This window comes from Tubulanus polymorphus, chromosome 4, assembly GCF_964204645.1.
Source record: "Tubulanus polymorphus chromosome 4, tnTubPoly1.2, whole genome shotgun sequence".
NCBI lineage: Eukaryota > Metazoa > Nemertea > Palaeonemertea > Tubulaniformes > Tubulanidae > Tubulanus > Tubulanus polymorphus.
In genome coordinates, this window is record NC_134028.1 from 24,238,446 (window position 1) to 24,252,291 (window position 13,846).

At 37.8% G+C, this 13,846-nt stretch overlaps 2 protein-coding genes across 5 annotated transcripts in view; both read right to left on the reverse strand.

Annotated features, from left to right (window-relative positions):
- Positions 1–11,934, reverse strand: part of LOC141903119 (calcium-dependent protein kinase C-like) — a 67,813-nt gene extending 55,879 nt beyond the window's left edge. For all 4 annotated transcript variants that reach the window (XM_074791093.1, XM_074791091.1, XM_074791092.1 and 1 more), the window contains exons 1-3: positions 11,734–11,934; positions 10,653–10,684; positions 9,706–9,788 (exon numbers count right to left, since the gene is read on the reverse strand). In XM_074791093.1, coding sequence (XP_074647194.1) covers positions 9,706–9,788; positions 10,653–10,684; positions 11,734–11,897 — 279 coding nt within the window. In that variant the 5' untranslated portion in view covers positions 11,898–11,934. The remainder of the gene's footprint in view (positions 1–9,705; positions 9,789–10,652; positions 10,685–11,733) is intronic.
- Positions 11,935–12,055: 121 nt separating this feature from the next.
- LOC141904010 (uncharacterized) lies at positions 12,056–13,801 on the reverse strand. The gene is made up of 3 exons (XM_074792449.1): positions 13,290–13,801; positions 12,535–12,774; positions 12,056–12,460 (listed from the first exon to the last, which is right to left on the reverse strand). The coding sequence occupies exons 1-3, from the start codon at positions 13,714–13,716 to the stop codon at positions 12,417–12,419; spliced, it is 711 nt and encodes a 236-aa protein (XP_074648550.1). The 5' UTR covers positions 13,717–13,801; the 3' UTR covers positions 12,056–12,416.
- Positions 13,802–13,846: the final 45 nt, after the last annotated feature.

Here is a 13,846-nt window from a genome sequence, read left to right on the forward strand (position 1 = left end):
CTAATAGGGGAAAAACTACTAGCAACAAAGCGGAACGATGAAATGACTTACTAAAAAAAACTGAAACAATTTGCTGAAAGATTCCGATGACAAAGGCCGTAAAATGATGATTGGATGATGTCATTGTATTCACCTTGAGGCAATCGCGTTTTGAAATTTTTCAAACACAAATTCGTGTTTTCCGTCGGTCGCCCGTGGCGCATTCACGCGACGACACAGTCGGGAAATTTAATTTGGAAGTTTGAGCGCGTTAAAAAAGATGAAAAATCAAAACAGCGTAGAAAAGCATTACGAACCTCAACGAGCATTAGAGGCGCCTCGAATACGAGATTACGATTCCCCTCCACCTTTCAAAATCCATCAAAGACACTATTGGCTTAGAGGGAGATAGAGGGAAGAAATCCACATCAGTCAAATGCAACAAGGAACCACAACTTCCCACCTATTGCCCCACTAAAGCTAGTTAGTCCATTTCATTTTGGCTTGTACCTCAAACAATCCATAGAACCTATAGCTTCTATTCACACAGGGAAATGATCCGTTCTAAAATTCAGAATTGTTTGTTTGTTATTGAATATATATATATATATATATATATATATATATATATATATATATATATATATATATATATATATATATATATATATATATATATATCTTATTTCATCTCGCACAGATGAACACATTTGCTAATTCTATAATGGAACGGACGCTAATTCTATAATTTTGAACAGACTTGATTGAATTGCAACGACTTAATTCAGAACGGACTTTTTGCTAGTACGAACACTCGGTCCATCGGTCCATTCTAAATTGAAACGGACTAAATCTAGACCGTTCTACATAACATAACTTAGTGCGAATGCCGCTTTTAGCATTAGCAACTCAATTCACTTATTCAGCATTTAGCTTATTTAGCATCCGCTTATGCAGCCAATTCCATAGCGACTCTAGAAGTAGACGCTAGCGATTGTGGAATTGGATCGCGGCAGCAGTTTCATAAATCTTAAAAAGAGATAGCGGAAAACCTAATGACGTCAATGCGGTGCACGCACAGACAGAGACATGCACGTTCCGAGAACGTTTTAATCCGACGATTGAAACTTCCATGAATTTCGACCGCGATAAAATGAAAACGTCAAGACATCCGCCGGGACCATCAGTCTCAGAACAACCCACCAAATAATCGATGATACCGACAGACATCTCGGTTTACTTAAATCAGAAAATGTCAAAGCGTTGACGCGTGCTGTAAAAAAAAATAAATCAACCTTCACGACGCTTCGAGAGTTCGAATTCCGAGGTAAGCGACAGTAAGTTCTACGCTTAACCCATCCAGTGCAACTACACCCCAGCGCGGTGTATAAATCAGCGATGCGGTGTACTGATGTAATAACTAATTAGTGTTTGTCTCTATTGAAAGATGGGAGCACCTGTCAATCATAGTGATATATATTAGTAACTAACAATACACCGCACCGTGGTGTAGATGCACTAAAGCAATATTCCCGTTACTCAACACACTGGGGTGAAATTTGAGAAATGTTCGAATTATCTCCAGCACTATCGGGTATTAATTAGTTAGCTCTGAAAGGGTTAATAACCGTTGCTTCGGTTATTTATGTAAATTGGTTTTCGAGTCTTGCCATGTATTTCGATGTCCATTTTCCCAGGCGTCATACCCTCCCGGCGGGAATATCAAGTCATTTCCACATCGCTTACCGAAGCTTTAATCAGGTTGGTCACTCGCTATCGCATGTCTGATGACTATTCAACGATGTATAGCTTCCAGGGAAGAGGATACTTCATCTTAGTTGACAGTTGTCTGTATTAGTAAGACATAAATACATGAATATAGTATGTTTCGTATGTACTACTATGTCGGCGATGTTTTTTTTTCATATACATAAACATACAGGAAAGTAATGGATATTGTATTCGACATTCGACCAGGAATAACCACATTCATTTACATGTACTCAATTTCTCATTCAAGGCGTATGAAGTAGCTGGTACCGATATAGATTTGAAAGTCTTTTGATCATCTTCACAAAAAGTGCCTCGGTTTAGAAATCTATCTGAAAATCTATTCTACAAACTTTTCCTCCGTTTCTGAAACCTGAAACTGTTCAAATTAAACAATCGCCCTCTTGCGGCGAATCTGCTATCAAACACACAAATTTTCATCGCCATAAAAACCGTTGCAATAATTTCTATATAAATTGATACCTAGAATGCGTTATTCAAGGGGTTCTGCGTGAGTCGATGTGCACTACGTCTTCAATATTGGCATCTCAAAATAACTCTCAATATATTTCCAAATTTAAAATAACTTTGATACTTGATAGTTTATTATTTCTATTATTCATTGCCGACTCTATCAAGCAATATATGAGATACTTTTCTAGGCATCGACGAATTTTAGTTTTCATGTTCAGCCTGTGTCGGTCTTTTGTATCATTTTACCGCGCGAACATCATGAAAAACATATCGACGCACACATCGCAGCATCAAGAATGAACGTGATCACATTTCACACACACACCGGCAATAATGATGAAGCCAATATCGCAGAAATTAAAAATATCGAAACGTGATAAATTTCTCATTCCATCGAAGTCAACGTTAGGAGCGGGTGTTACACGTGATGAAAAATTCATCGGTCATTCATTATCGTTCTTATCGGTGAATTTCTCTTTTTTTAAAGTGATTAAATGATTTCACGTTATGAATATTCGTTATTCATCCATCATTTAACGACTCGGTATTTTCGCAATAAACGCGACGAAACGCGACGTCGAAACCCGTCGTAAAATGACGTCGAAACCCGTCGTAAAGTAAACGCTCGATTGTTTTTTTTCCTCGCGAAGAATCGATTTCGAAATGATAACGATCTTTGTATAAATCATGAATTTTTCCATCGCCGTTTAACGTTTATTGTAGCTGAGAATTTCATCGTCGAAAATGACGTGTTCTATTATTGCGAGTAAGAATGAAAAAGCTGAGCACCGAAAATAAATACATCATCGCCGAACCGCAACTTCAGCTATGCCACCAGATGGCATGACAAGTACTCATTTAGGAATTAGTTCAACAATCAATTTTGAACTGAATTTTTAGGCTCCCGTGTCCATAATGGGTAAGTTTTCATTGATAATTCATTTATTCAAGAGAAAATTTTCATTCGAAACTGAAAAATAAGGAAAAAATTGAAAAAGAAAGACTGAGCAACCACTAGCGACACCTGGTGGATCCTCGCTTGCCATTAATGAGATCCTTGCTTGCCACAGCAGCGTTGGAGCTTTCCCGCCGATCTGGCTGCGAAATTTATGATATCAGCCTAATAGATCAATATCTCAGATATAATCAATTATTAATAAAATATCAATTATTATGATAGACCTGACTTTTGCTGCCATGGTGATTGTTTCAATTCGCCATTCTAAAGAGATATTCCTGTAATTGGCGAGTGACCTATTAAATATCACCAGCCATTTCCCATGACCAACGACACTCCCAATTAACGAGGTATAAGATTATATATATATATATATATATATATATATATATATATATATATATATATATATATATATATATATATATATATAATATATATTATAATTATATATATATAATCCCACAGTAAGAAGAGAAACCATAGTTGAATTGAAAACGTACTGGAAATTATTCCGATTTTGAGAGCGGTTCAATATTTCAAGGAATAAGCGACATCCCAAAACAGTAGAAATAGCAGCCGTAGTCAGGTCTGTCATAGTCATCTTCAGGAAAATTAGAATCCGGTCAAAACGTTGAATAAACTAGTGACTCAAAAACAATTTCAGACATAAGATGTCATTATCAGTGTAAGATTTTATATTGTATCATCATCACAACCATAGACAGAGTATTCTTCATCAATGGTAAAGTATGAGATGATAGTAATGTTTATTTGTCAGTCAATGGGTTAAACATATTCCAGTTAGAGTCGCTTCGTAGATGTTTAATTGGCTTATTTCAAGTTTCAAATGACATCGTAACGAAAGCGTTCTAATGAAGAGAAGGCTAATCAAATGACGCGTATGCGGTACACTCGAGTAGCAGTGACTGAGATATGATATACGGAATCATCTACGAGACATCTGGTTCAACGGTGACATCTGACAATATGCCACCAAACTAGGCACGCGAAAATGCTTTCAATTGATCGCTTGCTGACAATTAACCGCTCACCAGGGAAATCAAACATCTTCATTAAACTACTGCGTTGTCTGTATTTTTTTTCGCGCGCGAAAATAGCCACAGAAATCAGTACACAAAATGACAAAGCCGAAATCTAAAAAGTGCTATCAGCAATATTTCAGTGAAAGAAAATGTTCAAAATTGATTAATCAGTAATCAACAGTAAGCCCCTCAGTAACAGCATTCATATTCTCGTTATGAAACAAACAAATTCTCGTTATGAAATAGTAACAAATACTGAGAATCAGGAACAATTGGCAGCTCTGTTAACTGCCATCCTCTACGTCGCTATCGCAGCACGTCATAGGTGTCGATTTTCGCTTGCATAGAACGTCTCCGTTTTCGGAACAGCAACCGATCCGTACCCGGCGAGCGTCTCAAACTATCGGCGTATTCGTTTGACCGAGGTTCGCGCGTCGTGACGAACGAAACTTTTTTTCCGAACTTCAAAAACCGCTCGGTCGTTGCCATGGCGATAAAACGCGGGATCCAAGGGATCAAACGTCATCGCGTAGAAGATTTGAAGTTTTATTGAGGGATAATGCACCGTCGCTCAGAGACATCGCAGCCGTACAGATGAATATACAACCGCATTTCTTCCACTATATTATCATCAATGCCGTGTAATGGAGATTTTTCAATCCCGATTCAACGCTGCCCAATTTCTCCTATTGTTCTGACTATCTCTCCCAGTCGAACTAAGCTGCTATTGCGAATGACACAGAAACTAGTTGCAGACTGTCACTAACAGGGTTCCTACTGATCAGTCATTCCTGTTTTAAGGAGTTTTAAAAGAGAAGATTTCAAATTTCAGGTTTAGTGTTTGCATCACTTACATGAGATAATTACAGTAGATTTGGTACTGTTTACAGTAGACTCCTCCTAAATCGGTACTGTTTATCTCGGTAAACAATTAATTTGGTGGTTTTGTAGGCGAGTTTCTAATTCAGTAACTGCCTGTCAAATTAAAGGAGTTTCAAGCGGTTTCAAAAGCATTTTCCGTTTAGAAGGAGTTTTTAAGGAATCAACTGGCTTAGTTTAACTAATCTCAACGCAGCCGACCTACACACACAGTTGCAACCGATCACATTGCATCGTAAGTCAACCTACGTCTGGCTTCACAAGCCTAGCATAGCCAGGTACGAAACAGGGGGCTTAGATTTTGCCGGATAGATACCTATTCACAAACTGATTAGGCTACAGCTTTCTAGATGATAAATAGTAAGAAAATTCTAGAATTCTAGACTAGACGAGCAGATGGGAATATCTCATGAGGCTTATTGATAAAATTTGCAAATATTATTTATATATTCAAATTGACGGTTATTCAAATATGACCAGTAGACTGCGTCTCAATAAATACAACAAGTGTTTGAACAGTTGTTTGATATGAGACCCTACAGACGCAACTGATGTTCATACCTATCAAAACATCAGGCAACAAAAATATAAATCTCATTTTCCATTGAAATCCAACCCGGAGCAACAATCCACATGGAGATAATATTACAGAGAAATCAAGATATCAGCCCGTTAAAACGACTATAGATCATCAAAGGGCTGAGAAATAGTGAAATGTCGAAAATGCATAAGTTGCTTTTTATTCTTCACCGTCGACAGAGGCTGGTAACGAAAATGAAGATTTAGAATTTAGAATAATCTCTGAAGATGGAAGTTATCTTCTGAAAACATCAGCAAAACTGAATTTACAGTTAATGTTTCAGTACTATTGTGGGTTCTTTAAATATACCAGTTCCGTAGTCACGACTTAGACCGTAGACCAGTCTAAGACGGTCTCAGTTCTGTAGATATAAGACAATTTTTCAGGTGCCAGTTGAACAGTCGTGGCTTAGGTTTAAGACCGGCTTGAGACCATCTTAGTATAACCGATCTAACAACCTAATACTAATCTCAAGATTTAAGACCACTTTTTGACTTAAGCTACAACTGAGCCAAGAAGTCGCGAACCCAGCCATCTAGTTATTCAATACTTGTTTTATTTACACTAATCATTGAGTTGTTGTTTTACAGAACTTCAAAAGTTCATCGAAAGAGTAGACATTCCTAGAATAAAGCGTTCGTTCGTATATATACTTCCATCATACTGCACGTACAGCTTAGTAAAGAAGATCGGTTTTCAGAACTGAGATACGCGCAACTACTTTAAAGGTCTAGGTTTCAGTTTTCAGCCGAAAAACGGCTCGGTTGGCTGAAGTAAGATTATATTCATCACCTTGGCGACGACGGCGGCAGAAAGACCAGCGTAAAAAAATCATTCTAAATATAGTCAACCGACGACTAAACACACGACGCAGTGTATCGCATCCAGGGCCGCAGCCACCGCCGCTGTGTAAGAAGTTTCTTCAGAGGAATTGTTATAGAAAACCTTCTTCGTCTTGTTCATAATATATATTCTCATCGACTAAACAATGGTCAGAATCTAAGCGGCGAAAGATAATATTCTCGCGAACACGATTTCGCTCTCAATTTTCTATTTCAATTAATTCCATACAAAAACGCGATATAACGATTTTAAGATGTATGATAATCACATAATCCAGGATGATAAAGGTCATTGTAAAAAAATGATAATAGTGGAAAATTGAGAAGATAATGAGGGTCTACTTAAGCCGAAAGTAGCCGAGGAATTTTAAAAAGTAAAACATAAGAAGAGTTAAAAGAGCAGAGATGTAAGTGGTCAAAAGAGAAAAAAAAAGGAAAATAGTTGATGTCAAGTAGTGTTCTCAGACGCAATTTCACAGCATTCTTTTTTACCAGGAAAATGAAGAAAAAAAAACGGTAGTCTCACATCTATGAAAGAGTAAAAGAAGAATGAAAAGGAGGTTGAATGATTTATCGCGAATGCGATTTAGGAACAATTGACAACATTTCAGACCGAGCTGTCAGGAAATAACTGGCGTTCTGTGTGGCTGGTCAACGAGAATGACGACACGTCTGGAGAGGAAATTTATAAAACGACCGACTGCCAGGCAACTGGTGGTTGTGGTCTGACACTGGTTTAAACGATCGAACCAAATGGTAGACATGTATATACAAGATATTGACATGACTGATGTAATGGACAAACCATGTGTGTTGATCTAATCAACTGATCTCAATGAAATGCTTAGATTGTCCAATATCTATTACTAGTCCGAGAGTCCGCGATAAGAGTAAATCAGTTTCAGTTACAGAGACAGGCTGGTCATTGTCGCGTTGAGTTGATGACATAAAATCCACGAATCTTACAAGCACCGCTGATTCAGTCAGGGTCGCCACTTTTCGCCCATTCACAAAGGTATTTTCAATGTTGAAATTCCAAGAGTGGATATGAAGGAATTTCTTAAAATGTTATGATTTTATTCATTTTTCATTGAATCACATTTTTCATGAATTGATAGAAAAATGTTTGGTCAATATCATTATCCTAATTCCCTGATTTTTCCAGGTTTTTGGTAATTTTTCAAATTCCAGGGATTTCCCTGATTCATTATAGATTTCTTTAGTTTTCCAGGTCAGTGGCTGCATGTGTATTCAGCGTAGCATCAAGGAGATGATTGTCATCTGACATTTGGTGGAAGAAAAAACCGTTCGCCAGTCGAGATAAACTAATCAAATCTTCTTGTACAAAAATAATGTAGTCCTGGAAAAAATCTTCATTTTTTCAACGCGTCTGTTCTGGTCCGATAGAACCGATCCGTTAAATAGCTGCCGGAAAAAGACGACGAATTCTCATCCGAAATTGATTCCGACCCGACGAATTAACGAACAACACAAGCCTTTTATCTGAAAGTTAAATATTTGATGGGAAAAGCGACGCGAAATCTAATCAACATTCCAACTTCATTCAAAACAGCTTTTGAAGTTCACTCGGCATATGAATCTTTGACGAGATTTTGTGCTCGAAAAACTACGAACAGAGTCTAGAAAAAGAACCGAAACCACTTCTTTCAATTTACCTAGAACCACGAGACTTAATCAAATTTCGGCATAGACTTTGAACCGGAGCGTCCTAAATGAGCCGATATTTCAGCGTTATCGATCCCTGATTCCAGGTAAGACGAGGAGGAGGTACCAAAAGGAAGTCAACAGCTGCGGAATGTAGACCCCCCCCCCCCCCCCCGATACGCTATAAACGTCGTTGCAAGATTAAATGCCTACGAGGTATATATTAAACCCCGCTCGATTATCCATACTGCAGTCAATACGTACAGCAGTTGTCGGAGGATAATCTTCAGACATGTCGTCTTAATAATCGATACGCGATAATTGTACACATCATCACAGGTCTCTCTGATTAGTCGAATACGATCACAATGACAAATCTGGCCACGGTGTCGTGTAAAACGATCAATATAACCTTACTACCTTGGTTCAAAGAAATAAATCATTGACATATTAATAATCTATTATTGGGCCATTACACATTAGAGAATAATCACGTTTAATGGGCATCATTAGTACGCCTATTAAAGACTAGCAGAGTGAAAGTAATTAACGCTGAACGCGATACACAACGCACGCGCGCGCGCGCTCGCGGACAAGCGAGAAGTGGACGCAAATTTTGACTGGTTTTAAATGTCAATGCGCAGTAAGTGCCAGATTTTGAAAGGTTTTCCTTTCAACATAAATGGATAAGCGATGAACCAAGAAAAATATGCAATTTTGCTATTTTTGGTGGAAGAAATGCCCTTTTTGTAATAAAGAACTCGAAATTCTTGTTTTCGAGTCTGAATATCTTGGGTTAGGCTCGAATTTCCTGTTTCAGAGTATTCCATATTTTATCTGAACTTAAGAAGGCAAGGCATGGTACAAGAGAGCAGTATAATAATTGATCCCAGCTACTTGCATGTCCCTTATTCTTTCTTATTCATGGAGAACTAGATATGGGCAACACTAATACGCCTAATCCTATGTATTTTTCGAAATCTTTGTCACTTTCTAATCACTCAGTTACCGATTATCACTCAATTTCATTTTAATCGAATATTTTTACATTCATTGTCAACGACATTCAAAAGTTATTATATCGATAGGGGATGGGGGAATTTGCTACTTCTCCCTGTCAGGGGTGGACCCGGGAATTTTGCTAGGGGTTCACACTTATTCAAATGGCTGAAAGGTTTTAGAATTTGGCTTTGAGATGCATTGCGAGATGTATCGATCGTACAACGATTAGATGCAGGATCACTAGGCAATAAGTACACTTTCACCTATCCTGGAAAGGTAGATCTTGATTTTTTCTGGCGGCTTTTAAGAGGCTTCGACCGAACCACCCCAGCCATAATGCACATGTATGAAGACAAGGGTCCAGGGAAAAATCAGCTAACTCTGTATAGGAAACTATAATGTTTATGTTTGTTCGCTTGAATTTTGCTTTACGTCGTCGTCCTTCGGATCTTAGTTTCCCAGGAATTCAACTCAATAAAAATGTGACACAATCGTATCGGCTGTACTTACATCGGTGTCGGGCCCTTTATCCGCGCCCGGGCATTGGAAGTTCACAAATTCATGACATCGTTTGTGAACGGCAAAACAGCAAACTGAAATATAGATATTTCGATGTAGCTACTATTGGGTTATGATATTTCTACGCGGTAAAATGAACTGGGTGTGTCACAAATAGTGTATATCAATTAAACCCTAATCGTCAGTAATCGAATATCAATCAAATAACGAGTCAGTATCAATGGAGTCGGTATCAAATCAATTTTGGGTGGTGATAATTCAGAAATATGTACGCAGATCAGTCATTCCTGGATATAAGGAGTTTTAAAGGAGAACATTTCAAATTTTGAGGAAGTGTCTGCATCACCTCCTCCTAAATTGGTACCGTTTATCTCAGTAAACCATTAATTCAGTGGATTCGTAAGCAAATTATACACTACCCTCGATTTCTAATTCGGTAACCGCTTACCGGTAATTGGAAAAAATCCTTCGTCCAAACTGTATCAATTTAGGCATAATCTACTGTACAACTAAGAACTAGATACAATTACTAGAGGCCCGATTTCTCAAAATTGAAGTTTCCGAGTTTCAAGCACTTTCAAAGCGATTTCCATTTAGAGGGTGTTTTTAAGGAATCAAGGAGTCGTAGGGACATTGATATATATTTCGATTATGAGAAATATTGAACTAGTACTTGACAATAGTAAAGCTAACAACCAGCTGGCACTAGAGAGTTACTAGAGATGCACTAGAGATGTCCGGCTGTCAAAGCTTTTAATTAAACATTGAAAAAATTACAGCTTTCCAATAGAAATCTAATATGATCATTTCATAACTGTTTATTAAACAAACTTATAATATGAGTCTGAGAGGTTGATAAACAAAACAGCAAAATATCTACAAAGGGTAAAAAATGTTTCTACTTCGCAGTCGTACCATACTGCAAATGATGAACATACCTTTGCACTGAAATCCTTGCTTGCCAAATCCCCTATAATAAATAAACAAAACGAAGAGAGCATCAAGAAAATGAATCGAAACTTTTATTTTCATACAAGTAAATTTAATTTTGAATAGTTTGAGATGAAAAATGGAGGGGCATAAATTTACTGAATCAGATCATCAGTAAATTGCTATTTAGCTTTAACTGGAGTTACGCAGTGACATCGCCGCAGGTCGGACAGGTCCGAGATTTGTCGGACCAATAATCGAAAACATGAATCTTTCGGAAATAACAAAAATTTAAGGCCTATTTATTTTGTAGGCCTATAACAAGTATACTGGGAGAAATGGTCCAAAAACAGTAGGCACCTGGTGCCAATCCTGAAGAATACAATACAGTAAAATGTATGTAGATGCATCTAATCTTGTAGATTTTATGGGGAGGGCCCCGGACCCTGTAAGAGGTTTCGCGCCCATGGCGCTCGCCTTTCCAGAAGCTCACATATATATACATAATTTTTTCATATCTGACCAAAAAAATGAAGGATACGTTACTGTTACAGCGATGAGACTAGGTCTACAGAACCAAAAGGATCTCAAAATTCTACAGGACAGGAGTCAGGAGTGGACTGCCAAAAATGAATGACTCAATTAGAAATAATCAGTGGTGCGGAATCGGACCCACTGATACCAAGAAAGGCACTTCAAAAAAGTCACTAATAGTAATAGATAGCATAAATATCTTAAATAATTTCTCAAGTGATTAATATTGTATGTTATATCTTTAGAATTATGGTTCATGGCATTCGGTAGTATGAGAGATCTTTAGTGATATTTTTACTAATTATGCAGTGCAGTCAAACACCGTTCAGCTAGTATGTAAAACCCACAATAAATAGGATTAAGACCATGTTTATGTGCCATCATGGACATCAAAAACCATGTGGTCTATTGACAAGACGCGGTCCTGGTTGGAGAAGCCGTAGGTGCTATGAGCTAACTACTACTGCTGCCGGTACTGTGCTGGTGGCAGCGGATACAGAGCCAACAAGAGAGCCTGGGAGTTTGGAGAGGAGTGAAAGTAAAATAGATACCCACCAGATAAAATCCTTGCAATGTCCGCAGAATGTTGGCTGTTTAAAAAACCGAGCCATGAACTTATGATCCTTAATCTCATGTACATTTTTCTGCCTGAACCCGCCCCTTCTTTGGACACCCTTCCACGGAACGAGCGGAGCTGGTGCTGGAGCATCGTCAGCCATGTTTGCAGCAGGATCGGGAATAGGCAGTGACAGCTGTTTACACTACTCATTCGCATAACCGACACTAGAGGCCGACACCGACCGAGCTACGGGAGATACAGTCGGTTCGGTTCGAATCCCGAATAAATAGAACGAAACATCCATTTTTAATATCTATCGTTATTTATTCATTATTCAATCAATCACCTTTCATGCATGGCACACGTACAAATTTCAAAGCACCAAAGTTCAAAAATCTATGACAATTTTGAGACTTTCATAATTTCGTATCACAGATTTTCTAGGTCGAGAGGATACACAATTTCCATTAAGATGAATACATATTACACTATATACAACAGAGCAATCTTTCAGCTATATTCTATAAGCCATCCTCAATACCTGATGATGGATCAGCTGATAATGGCTATCAAAACATAGCCGAAACATTGCTCTACAATAAATTTGTTAAACTTTTCATCCCTTTCTAGACTTATTGCGGAATCCCTCCTTGTTCTTGACTTTACATTTTCAGATATTTTAAATTTCCTTATTCCTTCTCTCAACCCAATTCTCAATTTTTCCTGAAAAACGAAAAAGACTGTATGAATATCCGGACTAACTCGTATACTCGACAATTATGATTTTAGAGGCTTACCAGCAACACGATTGCAACGAGCCGTTTTCAGTGCAGATATCAATCTCTTTAATGTTGCTTTTTCGTCTTCAACTTCCGTCCATTTATGCAGCATTTGAAAACTCTGTTCTTTCAGGTCATCTCTGAAATCTTTCTGAATTACGATGATCTCACTTTCATCTAATAATAGACGGCGTCCGAGACTTTTCCAATTGCTTAATATAGCGGGATCACTACTGAATTCACGAATCACTTCCTTAACTGAAACATCACAAAAATCATCAAAACGGTTTGAAAAAGTTTGAAATAAAAGCAAATAAAACATTTCTGAAGATAACATCATCATATTTCCTTTGGTGTCTTGCAATAGCGGGTTAACTGGTGCCTTAATTGGAGGGACTCATCCCTCGATTTCAAAAGGCTTAGTCCAAACCTACTTTAAGAATCAATGTTTTTTATCTTTTAGTTGTTAAATCTTTTTAATCATGAATAATTATTTCCTGTTTGACATCGAAGCAAAAGCATGAATATTGTTTTTGCAGCGGGAATAGATTATGCGATTTTGTTGTTTTCCGTGATGTTACCCTTTTTGGTCATCAATATTCTTTGGGGTATATAAATTGAGGGAAAGTTCAATCTAACTGCAGTTTAGGTCCCCTTTCTACTGTGGGGCACTAGTGTTATTAAAGAATAGTGTTATGGTTAGGTTTGGTGCATAACCATTAGGGACATTTAAACTGCAGTCGCAGATTTAGCATATTCCTTGGATTCCGTACCAATTTTTAATTCTTCTTCTGTAGCTATATCTTCCTGTTGTGTCTTCATGCTTAATTGAGACATTCCATCACTGATTTCATTGTTTTCGCTATCCTCAGACGCTGTTGTATCTTCGTCCGGTGGCGGCTCATAGTTGTCTAATTCTTTAACCACATCCTCATAGTTTCCATACTTCACGAGAATTTGGTGGAATGCGTTGTAAGATTTAGGGTGGTCTTTATGTTCTAGGATCTTCAGAAATGTCCGAAGTCGTTCTGTTCGAGTGGCGCACGACTGAATCTTCTCTTCATCTTCAGAAGACAGCAGGTTTTCACTTACTAACTCGTCGTGGATTTCATCTAAGTTTAACCGATCTGTCAGAACTTTACGACAACCTCTCAGTTTTCTCTTTTCCAGATTTCTTATCTTAGTTTCATTTTCTTGCATTTTCCTCGTTATTTAAAGGTCGGCACCTAACTAATTAAGGTTTCACTTTTTACCCAAATTAAGCCAAAAACGTAGGGTCTGCGACCTTGATTCGGTAGTAATGAAGCACGTATAACTAATATGCGGATTT

Bases quoted from the DNA above. Each gene is read 5' to 3' on its own strand.
- LOC141904010 (XM_074792449.1), bottom strand. From the start codon at position 13,716: ATGCAAGAAAATGAAACTAAGATAAGAAATCTGGAAAAGAGAAAACTG. The intron at 12,775-13,289 runs GTACGGAATCCA...GTGATGTTTCAG, and splicing joins AGAAGAAGAATTAAAAATTG to TTAAGGAAGTGATTCGTGAA. The intron at 12,461-12,534 runs GTAAGCCTCTAA...TTCGTTTTTCAG, and splicing joins TCGTTGCAATCGTGTTGCTG to GAAAAATTGAGAATTGGGTT.